Source organism: Aulonocara stuartgranti, assembly GCF_965226115.1.
Source record: "Aulonocara stuartgranti genome assembly, chromosome: 3".
NCBI classification, from domain to species: domain Eukaryota; kingdom Metazoa; phylum Chordata; class Actinopteri; order Cichliformes; family Cichlidae; genus Aulonocara; species Aulonocara stuartgranti.
The window spans coordinates 11,706,538-11,732,129 of NC_138941.1; the positions used below are offsets into that span (position 1 = coordinate 11,706,538).

Below are 25,592 nucleotides of genomic sequence, written 5' to 3' on the forward strand. Positions count from 1 at the left end.
GGGTCAGAACATGGGGTGCCACCATCATCCCACTTCTGACACCAATGTGGCGAGCTCAGACAAGGAGGAGACGGAGGTGTCGTTTGGTCTTGCTTCCCGTGAGCTAGCCAGGGAGCACAGCCGTTTATTGACATCTGCCGAAGAACACTGCCGCTAGCTAACTGCTCAGCGCGGCAACCGCACAGCAACAACAACACACAGGGCGCCCTCTGACCCCGGAAGGACACACCGTCGCAGTGAGAGGGCGTCACCCGTCACTATGGCAACATAAACAAAACATAACTGTACAAACAGAATCCCGAACAGCCCTGACCCGCTACAATATGCTGCTGAGAATATAGCCCAGAAGAAGCGTATAGTATAGCTTTTATTTTGGAAAGAGCCATTTCTCTGTAATAAACTCTCTTTTCCAAAGATGAGTGATTCCTCAATCAGATACAGGGCTTGCAAAATTGCTAGTCCGATGTCCTGGGGCTAGCGATTTTTCCAGTCGGGCTACCAAAATCTATCTCTTCCCTGCCCGTCGGGCTATTGTAGGAAGGAAAAATATATGTCAATGCTTTTGCATTCTTTCGGAAATGTAGCTGGGTAATTATGTCATTGGGTGAGCCACTGTCAATATGTGACATATTGAAATCGCGTTTGAATTTGCGCTTGTTTTTTGCTTTCACTTTGCAATCGCGCGAACTGTGTATAGAGAGCGACAGTACTGATCTGTGAGTGATGATAATTTGTGCACCAATTCCTCTGACATCGTCTTATCAATCGTTAGCTTACTATGCAAACATGACAAGTGAAATCTCCCGCAGCTTAAACATGTGAGAGGTTGATCGCGCAGATAATCACTGAGCGTTATGTGTGTGTGTGTGTGTGTGTGTGTGTGTGTGTGTGTGTGTGTGTGTGTGTGTGTGTAAAAGCAGCAGGATATATATTTTAGTTCTGCTGAGCCAAATAAGACAGGTCAGGGTGAAGAAGTGACAGCCAAAGAAAAGCTTACCACAAAACGGAAAAGTTATGACAAACCAGACTATAAGGCAAAAAGAAAGTGCAGCTTTATGGTTTCATGGACAAAAGAATTTCTGTGGCTGCAATATGATGAGCTACATAACCGGGGCTGCACATAAGTGGTCCGCAGGTGTGCATTCGCTGTCAAAAAAAAAAAACGCGCACAAGATATGAAGTTGCAACGCGTGTTTGCATACATAAGATTTTCTGGAGGAGGACAGACATTTGTTTAGAACTCTTAAAGATGTCGAAGAAGCTCCTTTAAGCAATTACTGTGATGTTCCTCCACCTCCAAAGAAATGTCAGAAGGAGTCCGAACCACAAAAGAAGCACGTATTCTCGGAAAAGTGGTTGCAGGAGATGAGCTAGCTTCAAACAAATGATGAACGCACAGAGATGTGGTGTGGAATGTGCCGTGAAAATCCCACTCTAGCGGACAAAAACAGTGCCTTTTATATGGACGCAAACGCACGCTGCAACTTCTTATCTGGTGCGCGTCTTTTATTTTGACAGCGAATGCGCACATCCGGACCACTTATGTGGACCCGTGTAAATAACATAATGTTCTGCCGGGTGTGTCGTTGGTTTTCTTTCAATTGCTGAGTCAACAAGCGCCTTTGTTACTGGGACCAGTAATTTTAAGAAAGGCCCCCATTAGAACCCATGAGAAATGCAAGAAATGCATTATTGCTCAGTCTGCAATATCTTTCCCAGAACAAACACCAATTGCAAATAACATACTAAAAATAAACCTGAAAAAATCTGTTTAGAACAGCGTACTATGTTGCAAAGAGTGAACTACCACAGGCACAATTTAGCAGTCTTTGCAAACTTCAAAAAGCAAATGGCCTCGATCTTGGTTCCACTTGTTCTTACCCGTGAATTTCAAATTCAGGATCTGACACAGACTGATTCATGTCCTACACAGTTCTTACAAGTTCATAGAAATTTCTGTTCAATTAGAACCAAGTATTTGATTGATGATTGTAATTTTTATACAATGTTGTAATTTGTTTTTCAACAATTTTTTCAACAATATTGTAAAGGAAACAAAACATCAATCAAAAAATTGCTTTCCCCTGAGATATATTTATTTTTTAAATTACTTTTGTTTCAGCAACATTAAATTTAAAAACTGTACTTTTGAGTTAAAATATATATTTATAAGTTTAATAAATGACAAATTAAAAAGGCATGAACATTTTATGTATCGAAAAAATATCGAACCGTGACACCAAAGCATCGAACCGAACCGAACCGAACCGTGAATTTTGTGTATCGTTGCACCCCTAATAAATACATACCTCACAGTAGCTGCACTTGTAGAGTCTCTTTCTGGTGTGGATCTGTTGGTGTCGTCTCAGGTGATGTGGAGATTTAAAAGTCTTCTCACACAGGTCACATTGATAAGGTCTCTCCTCAGTGTGGGTAAACATGTGTCGTTGTAAGACTGCGTCTGTTGTAAACTGTTTGCCACACTGTTCACAGCAGTACACATCATGTCCGGTGTGAATGCGTAGGTGTGTATTTCGGCTCCCTCTCCGGCTGAAAGTTTTTCCACAGATGTCACAGCTGTATGCCTTAATTCCAGAGTGGGTAACTAGATGCCTCTGTAAACTGCTACTTTGAGTAAAAGCTCTGCCACATTGATGACAGCTGTGCACTTTAACTCCACTGTGGATGAGTTGGTGTGTTTTTAGGTAACCCTTCAAGGAAAAAGACTTTCCACACATGTCACAGCTGAACGGTCTCTCTCCAGTGTGGATGACCTGATGCTGTTTTAGTGAAGCCTTCAGAGTAAACTCCATCCCACACTCGTCACAGCTGTATGCCTTAATTCCAGAGTGGGTAACTAGATGCCTCTGTAAGCTGCTACTGTGAGTAAAAGCTCTGCCACACTGATCACAGCTGTGCACTTTAACTCCACTGTGGATGAGTTGGTGTGTTTTTAGGTAACCCTTCAAGGAAAAAGACTTTCCACACAAGTCACAGCTGAACGGTCTCTCTCCAGTGTGGATGACCTGATGCTGTTTTAGGTAACCCTTCTCAGTAAAACCCTTCCCACACTCGTCACAGCTGTATGCCTTAATTCCAGAGTGGGTAACTAGATGCCTCTGTAAGTGGCTACTGTCAGTAAAAGCTCTGCCACATTGATCACAGCTGTACGCTCTAACGCCACTGTGGATGAGTTGGTGTCTTGTTAGGTAACCCTTCAAGGAAAAAGACTTTCCACACAAGTCACAGCTGAACGGTCTCTCTCCAGTGTGGATGACCTGATGCTGTTTTAGTGAAGCCTTCAGAGTAAACTCCATCCCACACTCGTCACAGGTGTGTTTTTTCTCTCCCTTTCTTCTGTGAGGTTTGTCGGCCTCCTGAGAGCGCTGACTTCTGGCTCCATGTTGGTCCTGCAGTGACAGAGATACAAACAGAGGCAGTGAGTGAAATGCAGTCGTGGAACAAACTCAACCTTCAAACTCCATTAACACTAGTTTTAAACCTGAAGGTGGAGCGTGGCACCAAACACCTTAAAGGTCTCTTATCCCCACCTGCTGGTAGTTCTAACACATTACATCCAATTTATACAGAATTATTCAGTGATAATAAATCCTATGTTTGTTTATTCTAAAGGAACCCCGTTAGCTTCCACAACAGATGTTGCTCGTCTTCCGTCAAATACTCACATAAAACATTACACAATAAAGTGGATTCAAGATATCCACATAATTTCACTCTTACATCCACAGTGAGGTTTCACAATTGTTCAAATATAAGCAATCAATAATAATAATAATATTTCTCTGTCAGCCTTCTCGGTTACGAATCGTCTTCTGCTCCTCTGTCATGCGGCGTCCCACAGGGCTCAATTTTAGGGCCACTGCTCTGTTCACTGTATCTATTGCCTCTGGGTTCTATCCTTAGAAGGCATGGGATCTCATTTCATTGTTATGCCGATGACTGCCAACTTTATTTGCCACTAAAACACAAGGATGGCATCTCCATAAAACCTCTCTTGACATGTCTAGATGACATTAAAGCTTGGTTGGCTCTAAACTTTTTAAATTTTAATGAAAAGAAAACAGAGCTGTTGGTGTTTTGACCCAGTGGTCCCTGTGAGTCCTCCCCTGTTGTTTTAGGATCCCTGGAAGTCTATTTTAAATCTGTTGTTACTGACCTTGGTTTTAAGTTGGACAGTGATTTTAAATTGGACAACCAAATCAGAGCAGTGGTGAAGTCCAGTTTTTATCATTTAAGGCGACTGGCAAGAGTAAAATCTTTTCTTTCGAGGCAGCACCTTGAAACAGTGATCCATGCTTTTATTTCTTCCCGCCTGGACTACTGTAACTCACTTTATGTGGGGGTCAGTGAGTCGTTGCTCTCACGTCTGCAGCTGGTTCAAAATGCGGCTGCACGACTCCTAACAGGAACTCAAAAAAGAGAGCATATAACCCCCGTGCTAGCCTCTCTGCACTGGCTGCCTGTGTCTTTTAGAGTTCATTTTAAAATTCTTATGTTTGTTTTTAAATGCCTTCACAGTCTTGCCCCGCCTTACCTCTCTGAGCTTCTTCATCTCCACACACCCTGTCGGTCTCTCAGGTCAGCTGACCAGCTGCTCCTGGAGGTACCGAGATCCAGGAGGAAGCTCAGAGGGGGCGGGGCCTTCTCTATTGTGGCTCCAAAGTTATGGAATGATTTGCCCATGCACGTTAGAGAGGCCCCTTCACTGTCCACTTTTAAATCACGTCTTAAAACCCACTTACAGACCACCGTTACCCAGTTTATTACTGGCTAATGTGCAGTCTCTGGAGAACAAGCTGTGCGAGCTTCGGGCACGGATCTCATTCCAGCGAGAGATGCGGGACTGCTGCGTGATCTGCCTCACAGAAACCTGGCTATCGGACAAGGTACCGGACTCCGCAATACAACTAACGGGGTTCTCCGTGCATCGCGCGGACAGGTCACAGGATCTTACTGGGGAAAAGCAGAGGCGGTGGTGTATGTTTCATGATCAACAACAGCTGGTGTGATTATGCCAACGTGCACCCGGTCAAATCCTTCTGCTCACCGGACCTGGAGTACCTGATGATTAAGTGCCGGCCATTCTGGCTACCGAGGGAATTTACAGCAGTGATTATTACGGCTGTTTACATTCCCCCACAAGCCGACACTGACCGAGCACTCAGGGAACTGTACAGCGCGATCAGCAGCGAGGAAACCGCACACCCAGAGGCGGCGTTTATCACAGCCGGAGACTTTAATAAGGGAAACCTGAAGAAAGGCTCACCAAAACTCCATCAACACATCCATTTTAACACCCGTGGAGACCGGCTACTCGACCACTGCTACACCTCTTTCCGGGATGCGTACAAAGCCCTCCCCCGCGCCCCATTCGGCCAATCAGATCACCGCTCCATCCTGCTCCTGCCCGCCTACAGGCAGAAGCTGAAACAGGAAGCTCCAACCCGGAGGGCGGTGCACTGTTGGACGGACCAATCGGAGTCTGCGCTGCGGGACTGTTTTGATCACGCGGACTGGGAAGTGTTTAACGTGGCCGCTAAAGACATTGATGAGTACACAGACTCAGTCTGTGGATTTATCAGGAAATGCGTGGAAGATGTCGTCCCATCCAGAACAGTTAAATCCTTCCCAAATCAAAAACCCTGGATTAACGGAGATGTTCGCGCGGCACTGGCAGCACGGCACACCGCTTTTGCCTCCGCGAACACATCGGACTACAAACACGCACATTACCAACTCCGGAAGACGATCAAAGCAGCTAAACGTGAGTACAAGGACAGGGTGGAGCAACAGTTTGACAACCCTCGGAGTATGTGGCAGGGACTAAACACGATCACAGACTTTAGAGGGAAAACCAGCACACCGCAGACCACAGCCTCTCTGTGTGAGGATCTAAACGTATTCTACGCTAGATTCGACACAGCGAACACCATGAGACCGGACAGTGTGCGCACCGCGGATGACGTCAGTGCGCACACTGTGTCTGAGGAGGATGTGCGGAGGTGCTTCAAGAAGGTGAACGCACGCAAAGCTACTGGTCCGGACGGGATTCCCGGCCGCGTCCTCAAGTCATGCGCGGCTCAGCTGGCTGGAGTGTTCACACACATCTTCAACCTTTCCCTCTCTCTGTCTGCTCCAGCCTGCTTCAAAATGGCCACCATCGTCCCTGTACCCAAATCCTCCACCATCTCCTCATTGAACGACTGGCGACCTGTAGCCCTGACCCCCATCGTAAGCAAATGCTTCGAGAAGCTGGTCAGGGACTTCATCTGCTCTGCACTACCCGACTCACTGGACCCTCTACAGTTTGCATACCGCCACAACAGGTCCACTGATGATGCCATAGCCCTGACACTACACACTGCCCTGTCACACCTGGAGAAGAGAGACACGTATGTGAGGATGCTGTTTGTAGATTACAGCTCAGCATTCAATACCATCGTTCCCTCGAAGCTGGACAGGAAACTGCAGGATCTAGGACTGAGCAGCTCCCTCTGCAGCTGGATCCTTAGCTTCCTGTCTGACAGACGCCAAGTGGTCAGACTGGGCAGCATCACCTCATCCCCCATCACACTGAACACTGGTGCTCCACAGGGGTGTGTACTGAGCCCTCTCCTGTACTCACTCTACACCTACGACTGCACAGCCACTAACAGCTCCAACATCATTGTGAAGTTTGCGGACGACACTACAGTGGTGGGTCTTATCACCAACGGTGATGAGACGGCTTACAGGGAGGAGGTCAGCGCCCTGACCCACTGGTGTCAAGACAACCATCTCACCCTCAACGTCGCAAAGACAAAGGAGTTGATAGTGGACTTCCGGAGGTGCAGAGAAGTACACACCCCCATCACCATCAACGGCGCTGCTGTGGAGAGAGTGAGCAGCTTCCGGTTCCTTGGAGTACATCTGGCTGAGGATCTTACGTGGTCAGTACACACAAACAAAACAGTGAAGAAGGCGCAGCAGCGCCTCTTCTTTCTCAGGAGACTGAAAAGATTCAGCATGAGCCCCCACATCTGGATGCATTACCACCTGGTATGGCAACAGCACCTCCTACAACTGCAAAGCTCTCCAGCGAGTAGTGCGGTGCTCTGAACGGATAATTGGAGGTGAGCTTCCCTCCCTCCAAGACATCTACAGGAAGCGCTGCCTGAGGAAAGCGGGGCGGATCATCAAGGACTCCAGTCACCCCAGCCATAAACTGTTCAGACTACTTCCATCAGGAAGGAGGTTCGCAGGTCTGCAGCATCTGGTCCCGTACCAGCAGACTGAGAGACAGCTTTTTCCATCAGGCCATCAGACTGCTGAACACTTCATAGACACCTCAGCTTCACTACTGGAACTTCAACATTATGCACTACATACTGTATATAAATGCCACTGTTTTGCACATGTCTCAACTCTGTATATTTTTATATATTTTATTTATTGTTTACTCTATTTAATTTGTAAAATATGTGTACACACACACACACGTAGAAAAATATTTGGTATACACATCCAGAAATGCATATACTATTATATATTGTACATATATTTATTAGTTTCAGACGTAGCCATTCTTGTATTTTGCTTGTTTACATTATTGTATTTTGCACAACTCTGGGCTCGCACACAAGAATTTCACTCGCATGTGCTGTACCAATGTACCTGCACATGTGATGTGACAATAAAAGTGATTTGATTTGATTTGAGCAGCAGAATGGAGCTAAAAATAAAAAACACATTGGTGCAGATTATAAGTCTGTATCATAATATCTGTTTGTTGTGTTGTTTTTATTTTGTTTTGCGAGTTGGTTATTAGATGCCGCTACAGCCTGCCAGAGACTCCCCGCCGTAATAAACTACGTATTCTCTTATTGCTGTTACCAAGTTCCTGTGAAAAGCAGATTTTTCCCACTGCTGACTCAGCTGGATCAGGGAGAGTGACTGAGGCAGATATTGAGCTGTCAGTGTTTTTATATAACATTAAAGTCCCTGAGGGTATGGCACCAAGCACCATTGAGAATTCCCCAACACTGACGGGAAAATTATATAGTGTAAGGAATTCATTGTAAGTAAGTAGTACTCCCTCGTTAAATTTTAAAACTTAGTAGCGGCCGCCATTGTTGGCAGCTGAAATTTGGCTGGGCCGCGCTATGAATTCTGGGATATGGTGGGCCACGAAGGACACACCCGACCCATCCTTCAAACTCGGGGGAATGAAGGACGCATTTGAAGGAGTCGAGGAATCGGGACAGCCTTCGTCGCCTGGCTGTGACGTCATCGGCCTTCAAATGCGGCCTCCGGAGGATGCAGCCGACGTTTTGGGACACAGCTTGGGTGTCTTTGTTGGTCATGTGACCTCCCAGGGACTACACATGGAAACAAGCAGTTTAGCTCAAATCTGGCAGGTTTCCATCGTCTGTTTTTGTCCTGATGTCCATGAACATGAACACTGTCCCTGTCAAACACGTCCAGATAATCTGATCCAGTGTTGTTCTTCTTCTGTGGTGTTTGTGATGGAGCAGCTGATCCTGATGTCCTCCACCAAGGGGGCAGCAAATTCAGCTGACTGTCATCATTTATTAAAAAGATGTAACAATGTGACATAATGCAATATAATAGTGTCAGTTACACATTGTGGGTTGCACTGTGGCCAGAATGGACATTACCTCCTGCCTAATGGAAGCTGTCAGCCATCCTGCAACCATGAATTAGATAAGCAGAAGTGAAGGGATTGTTAACAACAATTTAATAATAAAATGTAATGTGATAGTTGCACTTTATTAGCTCCCCACAATCGTATGAATAATAACCATGAATGCACTGCATGCTCATAGCAAGTTCTTTAGGTTTAAAGTGAGATCCTGCTTTAAAGGGCGCTTCATCTGCTGGGAATGACATGTTTCTTCTAGTATGTAAGGCTCAGCCCATCTTACTGGGACTTACTTTTGTAGATCCACATGCTCTAAACCTGCTGCTCCATGATTGGTGCAGAAGCTTTAAGCTACTATTAACAAATAATGACCATGGACTTAGTTGTTACTACAATAACTTATCATTGAGCAACTTTTAATTTTACTTGTAAAACTATGCAAGTAGAATTGAATGGGGCACAGTGAGCTGAGCACAGGCCCACTCTGTGACACTCAGAGGTTTGTGGATATCATACTGAGAGTATTGGACACAGTGCAGCCAGCTTGCAGCCACTTTCCCACCACTTTAGCACAATGTTTACATGAGACTCAGCCACACTAATGTTCCTGGGCAGACATGTGGTGCAGCATGGCTGATGGCACTGTACCTGCAGCTGTCATGGACAAGAACCACTCAATACCTCACCCAAGCCAAGCCTGTGCTGATGTTGTGATCTGAGACCGAGACACTAACCCAGGATCATGATATGATGTTGTGAGAGTTTCACTAAGAATTAGCTCTGATTACAAGATTTCAATCTATCGTAACTCTAATTTGTATTTACTTCAGTTTGTTCATCTTGGAGCTGTGTGCAGCTGAGGACAGTCTTATTATTACCAGGTGAGGATATGTAACAGCCACAGTCTGTAGAGATGATGTCACCATGGAGTGGTGATGTCACTGGAGCTGCCAATATGTGCTCCAGCCAAAGCTACACCAGAGGGTTGTGCTGTGTAACAGGTTGGTGCAGGTGGTGTTATCTACATTTGAACATTAGGCAACAGTCTCATGAAGACACTTTCTATTGTTCACTAAAGACCAACAATAACAGAGACAAAGGGAGAGCAGCAGAACTAGTGCTAACAATTAGCACTGCTAGCCTGCCCACCAACACCAGCTAATGTTCTAAAAACGATGATCAATGATTTTGCTGTAACGGCTCCAGCTGTCTGTGTCAGGGACACGTTGGAGATGAAGTGAGTGATCCAGTGACAAAGGTTTGGAAAGCTGCAGTCAGCTGAGACTAAAGGAGTCACCTGACCGAGAGACCAAATGTTTCACTGAGAACGTCCAGATGAACAGAATCAACCTTTGGGATAATCTGTTCCACACATCCATGTTTCACTTACTGCATTATATTTCCTCATTGCTGTGCACACAGGCCTGTGGCTTATAACCAACTCCAAGTTCAGACTCAGAGGCTGCTGAAGCTGTTTTCTGGAACAGAGACGTGTTGGATATAAAACCAACTCTTCTTTATGTGTCAGCACTGAGGAAAGGAGCAGCTTCGTTTCTAAGTGTATGAAGGACTGTAGCAGTGTGTGTGTGAGCTTTATTTCACAGACAGAACCATGTCAAAAACACAACTTCAGGTAAAAACAATACAAAATCAAAGAGTCTGATCAGAAGGATTAAACAGAGGAGTGTGGGACTGTTTTTAACAGACAGCAGGTTAAGCCAGGCTGGAGGAGTAAACTGAGCCTCGGTGTGAGCAGCAGTGTGTTTGACAGGAAGCTGAGATAAACAGTCTGGAGCCCATTTAGTGCTTCATATGAAAGTGTGAGGATTTGAAAGCAAATCTAAAATCAAGCAGGAGTCAGTGTGAGAATGATTTGTGCTTTTCCTCAGTCAGATGCTGGGAGTTTCAGTTCATCCATGTTCAGCGTGCTGTGCTTTGTGTAACAGGAGAATATGACAGTATAAATCAAGTCTTCATGTCACTGAAAGCCTCCACAGTCTGCTATGGAGGTGCATCAGTTTGGATTTACAAGAAGAACATTTCTTAAACCTGCCACAAGATGGCGCTCCAACAGAAGGGATGTCCACAGTGTAACACAGACACACACATACTGTGTGAATGTGTGAGTGAATGGGCTTTCAACACAAGGCTTCTGCTGCTACCTTTAATTACATAATTAGCTAACAAGAACAAACTGTTAATTACCACCAAAGAACGGCTCCAGATTTTAGCTGCTGACCATTTTGTGAAACGTTGATTACATCAGCTTATTGTTGATTTTTCAACCTTAATATCAGCTGCTTTAAAGGAGCCTCGTTCTCTGGCAGTAACACTTTTCTTCACTAGATGCAGTGCAGGCACAGTCTGTGTTTCTAAACTACACACTAATGTTCATTGTTGTGCAGCTAAATCCTCCCTCTGGATGGGAAGAATCCCTGTCAGGCTTCAAACACCTGGCTTGGTGTTCTGGAGCTAATGTGTCACCTGTGAGGACTCTGAGATGAACACACAGCAGACACTTCAGTTCTCCGTCTGTGTGTCCTCAGTTTCCCAGCATGCCTTGGCTGTGGTGGTGGAGGTGAATGAGGGGGAACATGCTGCTCTGTCAGCACTCAGGTTTCATACCTGGTGATCTCAGAGGACAAAGCGGCGTTACAGCAGCGCACGTTGATGAGACCTGATGCTCTGAACAGTTCAGACTTCAGCCTCACTCTGAGAAAACAAACGACTGACTGTCAGCAGCAACTACACCTGCTCCATCAGTGACGGAGAGAAGAACTGAGACTGAGAGACATACAGCTGCAGGTCAAAGGTCAGAAACGCCCGCTCTTTGTACGGGTCAGGAGTTAGTACTGCAGAGGTCAGAGGTCAGCTTGCTGACAAACCATTTGAAACAGTTTGGAGCTAAAAGCACAACAGCAGAGGAAAGAAGAGACACTGCAGAGATGATGCAAAATATTGTGTTTTGTTCTCAGCTGTCAAAAAGTGTAACACACGTGTTCCAGCACAGCCTTTGTGTACTTTCACTTCTCCATACTGTCCATTGGAAATCCTGTTTGTTACTTTTTGATTTCAGTCCATGTGTCCAAAGCAAACTTCTGTCCCACACTTTCTCTGCTGACTCTTCACCGATGCTCAGATGATCTCAGATGATTTCACCAGAACTCATCAAAATTCGGGCTCCACAGAAACCCAGACGTCACTAAACAAGCGTAACAAGCAAAGTGAAAACTGGTCGTTCAGCTTTATTGACCAAAGATAAGCTCACATGTCACCTCATGACACAGACACTTATTTCCACAGCATGCACGAGGACTGACAATAAGTGTCTATAAAGCCACTTCTATCTGCCACACCTGTGCTTCTGTCATGGTTGCTCTCCTCTCACTCTGTCATTTATCCACAGTCTGCCTCCCTCTGCTCCGTCAGCTGACGTCCTCTCTACACCACCTGCTGTGTTTTATCCTGCAAAAACACATTTAAGAAGCGTTGCACCGAGTAACGGGAGGAACTGCTATAAAATCCATTTAAAGGAGGTGGTGCTGAGTGCTGTGACTGGGGTCCCACCACTGACATCACGGGTGGAGGACATGTTGGAAAACTGCTACAAAGTGCTGTGCAGCCAGCAGAGCTTACAGTCTGTCCTGTGTGTCATACAGGCTCTCACACTTAGTGTTTCTGTGACACATTGAAGAGAAGTTTGTGTTGTTCACAGTTGTGCTTGTACTGAGTGACAGCTGACATGACCTAACAGGAATAATGTGTCTGTGCTGAATGAGAAGTAACACACAATGAAGTCTTGATGCATCTCAATCATCCAGGAAAGTCAGTCTGTTGCTTCTGTTCATCTGGACGCAGCGTTTTGTGGGAGAAACGTGTCGTCATCATCAGGTGACGTCTTCAGTCTCAGCTGCAGGTTTCAGTCTTACAAACAGGACATTTGCATAAAGACTGAAAGCAGCTGCAGGAACGATGGGCTGGGAGCTCCGTTCCTTCATCTTAATTATGCAGATTCTCAGGACCATTGATCAACAACCACTGATCCATGTCCATGAGTCCCATTCACAGAGATGTGGGAATGGCTGCAGTCACAGCATGTAAGATGGAAATAAATGAGAAGTATTTAGCTGAAGTGGATTTGATTTATGTTACTTCTTTTTTAACTTGTAGTTCTACATTGGAAGATTATTGTGATATTGAAATATAAAAATACATTTATATTCTATTATTTTCTCAAAATAAGCGTCACACTCGTGGAAGCCGGTGTAGCCGCCGAAACGCCTGCATTTATGGAGACTTTCAGCCCCAGGTAGGCCAGTTATGGATCTTGGATCCACATTATGTCAGCAGCTGTTCTCCACCGTGAACTGTGTTCAAACAAACACGCTCACGCCTCACAGACGACAGCTTACAGTCCTGTAGAGATAAAGTGACTTCGTACAGCCCCGACCTGCAGACGCTGTGCGCAGAGGTTCAGGAGCAGAAGTCCCGTTGTAAACATATCACGGCAGACCCGACGATGTTTGCATGAACGCGCTTTTCAGCATCTCTTTATTGACCACTTTACACACACGGTTGCTGTGCGCACACAGCCGGCTTTAGCTTTGCAGCTCACAGCCCGACACACACCAACAACAGCAGAGAGAGCACAGACGTTAAGGCGTGATTGCGGGTGCCGCTCAGGTGCGTCCGCCTCCCCTGCAGCGGCGCTGCAGACCACGCCCACCACACGCATTAACCAGGTAAAATACATACTTAGGCAGAATTTTGCAAATGTCTATCTTTCATTTTGTAGCAGCATAGAGCTTTTTTCCAAATATTTTTTAAAGTCAGGTCAAGGCTCCAAAAGCCCAAAGGCGATATAACAGTTTGTGTTTGTTCACAAACACAAACATTAATAGCATGTTCCTCATGCTATTAATAATTTTAACAGCAAACTGAAGAAAAGCCTCGACTCCGTTGCTCCACTCACCACCAAAAAGATTAACGTAAAACATGCATCACCCTGGAGAAACGAAGAAGTCAAAAAACTCAAAAGAAATTGCAGAACAGCAGAAAGGAAAAATGGAGGAAAAATAAAAATACTATCAACCATCAAATATTTTGCGAGCAACTTAAAATGTACAATAATACATTAAGGAAGTCAAGAAATTCATACTTCACCAAAATAATCAGTAATAACAAAAATAATCCCAAGGTCCTCTTTTCCACCATAGATCATTTATTTAACCCTGATTTTAAAAGCTCCCAAAGAAGCCCCACAGACTCGCTCTGTGAGCAGTTTGCAGACCACTTCAGGGGAAAGATCAGCGCCATCAGATCTGATATTTTATCTAATCGCGATATGATTTTAAATACATCTGAGGGCTCGATTGTACCTGAGGAGACACTGGACAGCTTTGTCCTGGTTAATGCTGAGAACCTTCAGAAAGTTTTCTCCACAGTGAGACCCACCACATGTCTTTTAGATCCAATTCCTTCTTCACTCTTTAAAACACTTTATGGATTTTTTGAGGCTGAGCTTTTATGCATGATGAATTGCTCTCTTCAGTTGGGTGTCTTCCCTGCTGCCTTTAAAACGGCGGTGGTGAGGCCCCTTCTGAAGAAGAGCAATTTGGATTGTAATGATTTTAATAACTACAGACCTGTATCCAACTTACCATTTTTAAGTAAAGTCTTAGAAAAACTTGTTTTTACTCAGATTACTGATTTTCTCAATGATAGACAGATCCTGGAGATACTCCAGTCTGGATTTAGGGTGAACCACAGCACAGAGACGGCTCTCCTAAAGGTTTTAAATGATCTTAGATGTAACTGGGACTCCCAAAAGCTCTCAGTCCTGGTGCTACTGGATCTAAGCGCAGCCTTTGATACAGTAGACCACGCTATTCTTTTAAACAGACTGAAACACATGGTGGGCCTCTCTGGTGCTGTACACAACTGGTTCACTTCCTATCTCTCTGACAGATCTTTTATGGTGAGTATGGATACATGCTCCTCTAAGATCCATAGAATGACATGTGGTGTGCCTCAAGGGTCGGTTCTAGGCCCTGTACTTTTTAATTTGTATATGCTCCCTCTCGGCAGTGTCATCAGGAGGCATGGAGTGAACGTCCACAGTTACGCTGATGACACGCAGCTGTACATCTCCGTGTCTCCTGATGACACCAGACCAATGGATGCCCTTTTTAACTGTATCTTGGATATACGATCTTGGATGGCAGAAAACTTTTTACAGCTTAACCAGGACAAGACTGAAGTTTTAATCGTCGGTCCTGAGGCTCAGAGAGAGAAACTCGTGTCTAAATTAGAGGCATTTTCACTATGTCCTTCGCTACAAGTGAAAAACCTGGGTGTTATTTTTGACTCTGAGCTTGGTTTTATCCCACATGTTAAACATGTAACCAAAATTGGATTTTATCATCTAAAAAATATAGCCAGAGTCCGCCCTATTCTCTCTCGGGCCAACACGGAGATGCTGATGCATGCTTTTATTACCAGTCGCATTGATTACTGCCCTGCTCTCTGGTCTTCCTAAGAAGAATATTTCAACTTTACAACTCTTGCAAAACTCGGCAGCTCGTGTGCTGACGAAGACCAGAGGGCGGGCCCACATTACACCGGTTTTAGAATCGCTGCACTGGCTCCCCGTGTGTTTCAGGATCGATTTTAAAGTTCTTTTATTGGTTTTTAAATGTCTTAATGGTCTTGGGCCTTCTTATCTCTCAGATCTGCTTTTACCATACGAACCCTCGCGGACCCTGAGGTCCTCTGGTACTGGCCTTTTGATTGTCCCTAAAGTCAGGACACATACTCACGGAGAGGCAGCTTTTCAGTGGTATGGTCCTCGTCTGTGGAACAGCCTGCCGGAGGAGCTCAGGGCCGCAGAGAACGTACATGTTTTCAAGAACAGGCTCAAGACCACCTTTTTAATTTAGCTTTTACTTAGCGTTTATTTATTTTATGCTTATTTATTCTATCCTGTTATTCTATTATTAATTTAGGCTTTACCTAATATTTATTGATTTTATTCTTATTCATTTTTTAATCTTCTTACTCTATTTATATTTATATTGTATCCTGTTCTTATTTGTTTTATCATTTTACCTTGTATATATCCTATTGTGTCATATCTCCAGTGTTTCCTCGGAGGGCGCTCTCTGCACCGGGGCTGTGATCGACCGTGGCTGCTGGGTCTCTGGGGTCCTCTCAGCCTGGCTGGGGGGCTCCTTTGCCTCCCTCCTGCTGTGTGCCCAGCCTGGAGGCTGCGGTCTGTGACCGGCTCCCGGTGCAGACGGCTCCCTGTTATAGTGTTTCCTCACTTGGCTCATGCGAGCCCAGCCCAATTTTTACTCTTTAAGTGTGCGCGTGTGTGTATGTGTGTGTGTGTGTGTGTGTGTGTGGGGGGGGGGGGATATGTGTGCATTCACATAGTTTATGTTAATGAGAGTGTGGGGAGTGAGTTGGAGGGTGGGGTGGGCTGCTTTTATGTAAAGGACTTTGTGCTACATTTTTTGTATGAAAAGTGCTTTATAAATGAAGACTGATTGATTGATTGATTGACTGATTGATGAAGACCCTCGAGAGGTTGGTTCTAAACCATCTGCGCCCCCTGGTTAGGTCTTCATTGGATCCGCTGCAGTTTGCTTACCAGCCTGGCATCGGGGTGGAGGACGCCATCATCTACCTCCTGCACCGAGCTCTGACTCACCTGGAGAAGCCTGGAAGCACTGTGAGGATCATGTTCTTTGATTTCTCCAGTGCTTTCAACACCATCCAGCCACGACTTCTGAGAGACAAGCTGGAGCTATCAGGAGTGGACCACCACATGTCCCAGTGGACACTGGACCACCTCACAGAACGTCCACAGTATGTGAGGACACAGGGCTGTCTCTGACACGCTGGTCTGCAGTACGGGGGCCCCACAGGGAACTGTGCTGGCACCGTTCCTCTTCACCCTCTACACTGCAGACTTCTCCATCAACTCCCCACGCTGCCACCTACAGAAGTTCTCTGACAACTCTGCCATAGTCGTCTCATCACAGGTGAGGACGACTCAGAGTACAGACAGTGGACTCTGGACTTTGTTGACTGGTGTCAGCAGAACCACCTGCTGATCAACGCCGGGAAAACCAAGGAGTTGGTGGTGGACTTCCGGAGACGCAGACCCACCACACTGACACTGGTGAACATCCAGGGAGTGGACATTGAGATAGTGGACTCTTATAGGTACCTGGGTGTTCACCTGAATAATAAACTGGACTGGAGCCACAACAGTGATGCTCTTTACAGGAAGGGTCAGAGCAGACTCTACCTGCTGAGGCGGCTGAGGTCATTTGGAGTCCAGGGAGCGCTTTTAAAGACCTTCTATGACTCTGTGGTGGCATCTGTCATTTTTTACAGTGTGGTATGTTGGAGCAGCAGTTTATCGGCAGCTGAGAGGAAGAGGTTGGATAAACTCATCAGGAAGGCCAGCTCTGTTCTGAGATGCACCCTGGACCCAGTGCAGGTGGTGGAGACAGAAGGACTCTGGCCAAAATAACATCTCTGATGGACAGAGTCTCCCACCCCATGCATGTAGATGTTGCTGAACTGCAGAGCTGCTTCAGTGACAGACTGCTGCATCCTCGATGCATGAAGGAGCGTTTCTGCAGGTCCTTCCTCCCTGCAGCTGTCAGACTGTACAATCAGAACTGCTCCCAACAAACATAGATGTTTACGTCAGCACTGTAACTGCAATAATTTAACTATTATAATAACCATTGTCCTTAATGTAAGTATGTAAGAAAAATTGTGTATGTTTCTGCTCTGTGTCCTGTGTACTGTTTGTTTGTATATTTGTCTTTTTGGCTGCTGTTACAACCAAATTTCCCCTTGTGGGACAATTAAAGGATTATTCTATTCTATTCTATTCTATTCTATTCTATTCTATTCTATTCTATTCTATTGTGCATGGTGTGTTTAGATTCAGTTTAAATTCAGGGACACGGAGCCCCTGTTGATCCTCTACCTAATCACACGAGCCAAGGTGTGAAAACGGGTGTGGGTCTCAATCAGCCAAGGTTTTGGGTGAACCCATTGTGAGATCTAGCCCCACGCTATCATGTGATTTCCTGTGATCAAATGTCCCAGGATGTGAGTGGGCGTTAAGACGTCCATGTCCCTCTTCAAGCAACTTAAAGAAGTCCAGACGCTTTTCTTTCCAAGCTCCTTCGACAACATCATTCATAGAACAGCTTCCAGCTTCTTTTGCTCGGCTACAGTTTGGATGGATTTGCATTTAAAGATGCAACAAGACTAAAATGGTTAGGGTCAGGAGGTCAAAGGTCAGAGCTCCTGTGGGTCTGAGGGCAGCCTCACGCTGGAGAAGGATGAAGGAGTCTGACCTGAGCCAGTGTTTGACATGAACACATCAGCACTGCTGTCAGTGAGCCTAACGACAGCCGTTAGCATCATTTCAGTGTTTCAGTCATAAAAACACTTCCTGTCTCTGTGGTGGTTACAGTGACATCATGCAGTTTGTGCTTTGACCTCCAGAGGGCGACAAATCAGCATAGACAGAAAATCAGAAATCAGAAATCAGAAAGGGGTTTATTGCCAAATGTTGAGCAGGTTTACAACATTAGGAAATTGCTGCGGTGCTTCAGTGCAAACATAGTGTCATAAATAGCACTTAAATAGACATGAAAAAATAAAGTAGGAATAAGAATTAAAAGTGCTACGTAGAAAGATATGTGCATGAGATATACATGAGATATATACATGAGAATAAGAATTTAAGAGTGCTACGTAGAAAGATATATACATGAGTGCAGGTGGTGATCAGTGCCAAACATGGAATGATGCAGTGACACAGCGTAGGGTCATGTGTTAATGGCGGGGACAGTCATGTGGTTATTGTTCATGTGTCCGACAGCAGAGGGGAAGAAACTGTTCTTATGGCGAGAGGTTTGGTGCGAATGGACCGGAGCCTCCTGCCTGAGGGGAGCAGGTCAAACAGACTGTGTCCAGGGTGAGAAGGGTCAGCTGAGATCCGGGCTGCACGCCGCAGTGTCCTGGAGGTGTACAGGTCCTGCAGAGATGGGAGTCTGCAGCCAATCACCTTCTCAGCAGAGCGCACAACACGCTGCAGTCTCTGTTTGTCCCTGATAGTGGCTCCAGCGTACCACACGGTGATGGAGGAGGTGAGGATGGACTCGATGATTGCAGTGTAGAACTGCATCATCGTCCGTGTTGGCAGGTTGAATTTCTTCAGCTGCCTCAGGAAGTACATCCTCTGCTGGGCTTTCTTGATGACGGAGGTGATGGTGGGCTCCCACTTCAGGTCCTGGGTGATGGTGGTACCCAGGAAGCGGAATGAGTCCACAGAGGTGATGGGGGTGTCAGTCAGGATGATGGGGGGGAGTGGGGCTGTGTGCTTCCTGAAGTCCACAATAATCTCCACTGTCTTCTGGGCATTTAGCACCAGGTTGTTGTGGCTGCACCAGGACACCAGACGTTCAACTTCCCTCCTGTAGGCAGACTCATCCCCGTCCGAGATGAGCCCAATAACGGTGGTGTCATCTGCAAACTTGATTAGCTTGACAGACTGGTGGGTGGAGGTGCAGCAGTTGGTGTACAGGGAGAAGAGCAGAGGAGAAAGAACACAGCCCTGAGAGCTCCATTCAAACTTTGCTGCCATCAGGAATAATTCTTCAAATATAATCATCAGTGTTTGAGCAGTTATGATATCAGGGACAATCTAGACATGTGTGACAATACTGAACATGTCACATGACACACCTCAAACATCATGTGATCCACTCTCAGTCTGCACTTTCATTCATGACTTCAACAGGTTGAAATGAGCTTTGAAGAAACATCAGTGAAATAAATCTTTCATGGATTCATGTGAGCAGCAGATGAACTTTGTACCAACAACATCTTCAATAACAGAGTCTGAATGAAGCTCAGGTGTTGATGCTGCTCACTGATTGGACGCTTGCTTTCAGCTCTGCTCTCAGTCTTTACTGCACAGGTGAAGGTAGAAAGTGTGACTGGATCTATAGACTGGAAACAGAGAAACATGCTGAACATTTGAAGCTTTGCAGCAGAAATGTTCATGTTACAAATACAGCAGAGCTGATCTGGGATCAGTGTGTTCACACCTGCAGCTACAACAAGGTTTCATGTCTCCACACGTCAGCATGTGAACTTTACTCTGACTCAGTCTGAGCAGTCAGACGGCATATTTTTAAAGTTAACACATCAGCACACACAGAGCTGAGCCCCTCCCACCTGTGCTGAGTTTCAGGTGGAGTCCCGCCTCCTTCCAGGAAGCAGCTCACCTGTGTGTCCGTGTTTAGTGTCCAGGTGTGGAGTGGAGCTTGTTGTTGGTGTGTGAAGAAACTGTAAGTTTGCTTTGTTTCCTCCTTTAACAGTTTGTCTTTAGGAACTTTACTGTTTGTTCAGCTCGTGTTTGATTTCTTCACACAACAAACTGTGTGTGTTTGTATTTCCGGTCTCTCCATTAAAGTCAGTGTGTAATGTTTCCTGGCTAACATCAGCTGTGTGCAGCTTAGTTCAGCACAAATCTGCCGCTCCATAGTTCACGGTAACGGACTCACAGCTGGACCAACGAGGCCGAGTGTGTCCGCCACTCTGAGCTACGTTCGTGTTTGTGTACTTGTAGTTTGTACTTTGAGTTCACTCAGAGCCCACAGAGGACGCAGCGTACGTGATGACGTCACAGCCCTTTACCTCCTTTACTGTCACTGTGATTAATATTTACACACGAGACACCTGCAGAGCTCTGACGCTAAGCTAGCACACAGCATGCTAACGCTAAGCTAACGCTAAGCTAACACTAAGAGTTCTTACAGACACGAGTTAAAAAGCTGCTTTTAGTTTGTGATCAGAGTCCAGGACTGAGAGCAGCAGCAGAGCTGATGGATGATGAATTACTGGATGGAAGAAGCTTCTCATTAGCAGTGAATCAGTGTGTGTGCAGTTCTCTGCAAACTCAGCAGCAAGAATTAGTGTGAAGCTTTAACTCTGCTGATCCTCTTTGAATCCTGGATCAGCTGAAATGTTTAAAATGTTGTTCACACGTGTTGGACTGACTGAAGCTTCCAGTCACAGTGAATCAGTGTGTGTCCGTGAATGCATCGTGTGTGCTTCAGGCTCCATCTAGTGGACTGATAGCAGAGCAGCTGATGGCAGCTTCCTCTGCCTCACACTGCTGTCTGACTGCATCCAGCTGACACTGAGATGAAGCAGGAAAGAAGCAGCTGATATTTGGACAGCACACATGATGAAAGGAGGATTTCAGCTGATGTGCACATGAATGATTTGTGTTTCCTCTGCAGGTAGAAAGTGTGTGTGAGCTGATGTGAATCGAGCAGCATGGATCAGTGTGAGGACAGAGAGGAGGGAGCCCCTCCCTCTAAAAGCACTCTGTGTGGGGAACATGAGAGCCAGACCAAAGCTCAGAGGTGAGATGACCATCTCTAACTGTCCATGACTCTTCTCCATGTCACAGCTCAGCACTCACATCACTGCTCCATCATTATTCACAGGAACCAGCCTGGACCTCCACCCAGCTCTGTGTCTTATGAAAGTAACTCAGTCAAAGATGCCATTAAGATATTTGAGCAAAGACAGTCAGCTGAGAAAAGGTAAGCTAATACCAATAATATCAGCTGATATGTGATGAGAATTTTACTGAAGATTTATAACTTTTTCAGGATCCATCAGAGACTCAAACCTGGACCTCGACCCAGCTCTGTGTCCTTACAGAGTGACTGGTCTAAACATGCTGATATTTACTTTAAATCAGGCGTGTGTCGTCCTGCAGAGAGGTAATGTGTGTGTAAATGTTGTTGTGTGTGTGTGAATAAATCCTCCATCATGTTTAATGTCAGCTCTGTTTCACACACATGTTCATATGTGCAGCGCTGTGTGTTGGAGCGTTTCCACAAACACAGCAGATACTCAGAGATGATTTTTAGGAAGAGGAGATGTTCTCAAACTCTCTGTCCTGAAACTCTTCACTCAGTCTGATCCCCACTTCCTGCTCCTCAGCAGTGCTGCTGTTTTCATCACCCAGGACAGAAATGAACTGAACTGTTGTTTCCTCATCAGCTTCTTTCTGTCTGCTGAATCTGTAGTGAATCAAAGTGAAACGTGTGAACATGCAGCTGCTAATGATCAGTTTGTTAGATGAACGTGTGAATGTTGCAGTGTGCTGTTAAACAGTAACTGTGACGTGTCCTGATCTGACAGTAGATCATCTTTGTGTTCTTGGTCACATGACACAGGTCAGCTGTTCACACAGAGTTCATCTTTATAGGCTGGACCAGTTTGGAATAATACTGGGAGTAATGGTTCTTATATGGAGCTTTTCTCCTCTGAGCAGTTTGATACTCGCCTCATTCACACATTTATACGAGTGTGTTTCCTCTTTTCCTGTGAGTTTATATATCAATGATATCACACTGTTAGTGGCTCACACACTTTCATTAATCTCACCTTCAGTGTCACACAGACAGGATCTGATGAGCTTCTTCTTCCTTTAATGAAGTGACTGATAAAGAAAGCTCCTTTCAAACATGAAGCAGCGATCCAGCTGCTGATGGCAGCGGCGATCCAGCTGCTGGTGGCAGCGGCGATCCAGCTGCTGGTGGCAGCGGCGATCCAGCTGCTGCTGATGGCAGCGGCGATCCAGCTGCTGTTGGCAGCGGCGTTCCAGCTGCTGATGGCAGCGGCGATCCAGCTGCTGTTGGCAGCGGCGATCCAGCTGCTGTTGGCAGCGGCGATCCAGCTGCTGGTGACAGCGGCGATCCAGCTGCTGCTGGTGACAGCGGCGATCCAGCTGCTGGTGACAGCGGCGATCCAGCTGCTGCTGATGGCAGCGGCGATCCAGCTGCTGTTGGCAGCGGCGTTCCAGCTGCTGGTGGTAGCAGCGGAGATCCAGCTGCTGATGGCGGAAGCGGCGTTCCAGCTGCTGGTGGCGGCAGCGGCGTTCCAGCTGCTGGTGGTGGCAGCGGCGATCCAGCTGCTGGTGGCGGCAGCGGCGATCCAGCTGCTGGTGGCGGCAGGCCGACCACAGTGATGAATCTGCAGACAGCTGGATCACTGTGACAGATCAGGAGGAGTGCAGGATTCATCCAGAGGAGTTACTACACCTTACTGACTGTGCTGATCTCACATTGACAGCAAGTTTGTTCCACAGTGTTGATGCTGAAACAGTGAAACACAGTCCTGTGTTTGAACCCTGACCTTTGACCCTGTAACAGTCATTTTGTTGAGTCTGTGTTTCCACAGGCCCCACTAGTTTAGAGACTTATTCCTCATGAAGAACGAAAAACACGACAGAAAATCTTCAACCGGTCCTCAACTCGCTAACGAGGGAAGCTTTGGTCAGAACCAGGCTGTGGATCGGTTTTAAAGGGTTAAAAGTGTTTACGGGAATTTTTAACGGTTCTTTCAGAAGCACATACGTCAGACACAGGGAAGCAGAAACACTGACTGAACACAGCTGTTAGAGGCTAAATTCACATTTTAATAATGAAAGTGGCTTCGTGTGTGTGTCCATGGTTCCTCCACAGAGTGGACCAGCAGAGCTCAGAGGGTCCCAGTGGTCAGTCTGCCCAGCAGCATCAAACACAGCTGGACTCCACATTTATGGTCTGTACATGTACAACAACTACTTTATTATTAATATTAATAATAATGCATTTATTTATAGGTCCCTTTCAGAACACCAAGGACTCTGTGGACTAAATGACCAAAAGAAACAAACTTTGAATTCAGACGGTGCAAATGTGATCACAGGGAAACGTTTTAAACATCGAGGCTTTAAACAAAAACCAAAGTGAAACAGTTTGTAGTCGAGATCAGTGGGAATGAAGCTGAATAACTGTTTCTTCAAAAACTTTGAGCAATAAATGACAAATATGATGGAAATTAGCAGCATTAGCACTTACTAATGATGTGAGCTGACACTCGGCTGTATTGAGACGACCACATTAGGTGGTCCTCAACTGTAATGGAAACCAGTGGATCCAGTCCAGTCGTGGCGAGTCGATCTGAGCAGCTACTAATGGAAACAGGGCCATAGATGTGTTTGTGCTTAATAACAGTGAATCACATGAGTTTTACATTACAGTTAAAATCTCATGTTGTTTGTTAAAGTGTGCAGTTCAGGGTGTGTTACTAAAACACTTTCCAAAGACCCAGCCCCCATAAAAAGCAGCCAATCAGCTTCTAAGAGTTACACACCCACACATATCTATCAGGTTAACTCTGGTCTAACACACTTGGATTTAGCTTGAAGAATGTTCCTGTACGAGGACTGAAAATGATTTAAAAAGCAGCCAATGTCCAAAGAACAACTTTGACACACCTTCATAAAACCTGCAGAGCAAAGAAAAACCAGCTGAAAGTCTGGCTGCTCTTATGAAAAGTACAGAGAAATTATGGGTCGCTCAACACTTGTGCACAATATAAGAGTTTAAATAAATCTAAAGAATAACTCAAAGTCCTACAGTCATACTGAGAAAATCATCTACAGCTAACTATCCAAGTGGATTTGTTTAAGACAGCTCCATCTGCTGGTGGCCCTCTGCAGGTGCATGAAAGGGGCGTGTTTATAGTGAAAGTAGTAGAGGAAGTAAACCCCACGGGAAGGAGGAGGACTCTCAGTGGCTTCCAGCTCATATTCAGACATTTGACTTCTCACTGAAAGCAGCAAGTTTGAGTGTCTGTACCTTAGTTAGAAGAGATAACATGTCAGTAGTAATTAGAGTTGATTGAGCAATGCTGTCCTTGTAATGTAGTTTATGATTTTTATGGACAAGTCCAGTTTTTCTGTAGAGCTTCTCAAGTTGGTGACAGCAGCAGTGGAAGTTCACGTGTAAACCAGAGCAGCAAATCAGGTCCAAATGTGTTGTTCACAGTGAGTGGGATCATCATTGGCTGCTATGTTAACCTCCTGCAGCAGGATGTCTTTGGTCAGAGAATGGATAGATCACTAAGTCATTGTTGAGTTTAGGGAGACAGTAGACAGTTGCAGTAGGTTCAGCCAGTTGACACACAGTAGATAAAATAACTGAAGGCAGGAGCAGACACCTGTATGACTTTCCACCTCTCACATAGATTATTGTCCCTGGGCAGCGCCACAGGGCTGGTAGATGTAAACAAAGCTGGAGGAGAGGATTTATTCATCTGAGAAAAGTCACAGAGTTGTGTCTTGATGCTCAATCATCCAGGTACGTAAATCCCAAAAAGCTTGATTCTGTTCATCTGGATGTTTTCAGAGGGAGAAACGTTTCATCATCATCAGGTGACTTCTTCAGTCTCAGCTGACTGCAGGTTTCAATCTCATAAACAGGACATTTGTATGACTGAAACCAGCCCACTGAAGGAACAATGGGCTGGGAGGTCAGTTCATTGATCATTGGTACGCATATTGTCAGGACCATTGATCAATGGTTGTTGATCAATGGTCATGAGTCCAGTTCACAGAGAGCTGGGGAATGGCTGCAATCACAGCATGTAAGATGGTGACAAATGTACCCTTAGGCCCCTCCTCCATTCAGAGATGGTCTTTCCTTTTCACATAAATGGCCTCCTTGACTCCGCCCTCAAACCAGCGTTCACATTTACTCAGGACCTTCTTGATGTGAAGTTCTGCTTCGTTGGCTGCTGTGTCTGTGGGGATGGTATTTGTTCTGTGTTGTAGTGTCCTGATGACGCCCAGTTTGTGCTCCAGTGGATGATGAGAGTCAAACCTTAAATACTGATCTGTATGTGTAAACAGAGTGAACCTTTAAGACCAGTTGTCTGTACGATCAACTCAGTCACCTGAAACATCTCCAAGTTTCTGGCTTTGATCATCAACCTGTTGGTAGTTCAGCTCTGAACACCAGTGAAATGTTTCTCCCACTGA

The 25,592-nt window shown here is 45.6% G+C and overlaps 2 protein-coding genes across 5 annotated transcripts in view; one reads left to right on the top strand and one right to left on the bottom strand.

Annotated features, from left to right (window-relative positions):
* Window positions 1–20,012, bottom strand: part of LOC309702173 (protein NLRC3-like) — a 132,347-nt gene extending 112,335 nt beyond the window's left edge. For all 4 annotated transcript variants that reach the window (XM_082526643.1, XM_082526645.1, XM_082526644.1 and 1 more), the window contains exon 1: window positions 19,990–20,012. The gene's annotated coding sequence lies outside the window, so the exon portion shown is untranslated. The remainder of the gene's footprint in view (window positions 1–19,989) is intronic.
* The window catches only part of LOC309702178 (uncharacterized protein), a 240,971-nt gene that overhangs the window by 51,650 nt on the left and 163,729 nt on the right, over window positions 1–25,592 (top strand). The window contains exons 2-6 of the mRNA XM_082526662.1: window positions 19,956–20,052; window positions 21,010–21,135; window positions 21,220–21,318; window positions 21,388–21,501; window positions 23,251–23,329. Of these exons, the coding sequence (XP_082382788.1) occupies window positions 21,047–21,135; window positions 21,220–21,318; window positions 21,388–21,501; window positions 23,251–23,329 (381 nt within the window). The 5' untranslated portion in view covers window positions 19,956–20,052; window positions 21,010–21,046. The remainder of the gene's footprint in view (window positions 1–19,955; window positions 20,053–21,009; window positions 21,136–21,219; window positions 21,319–21,387; window positions 21,502–23,250; window positions 23,330–25,592) is intronic.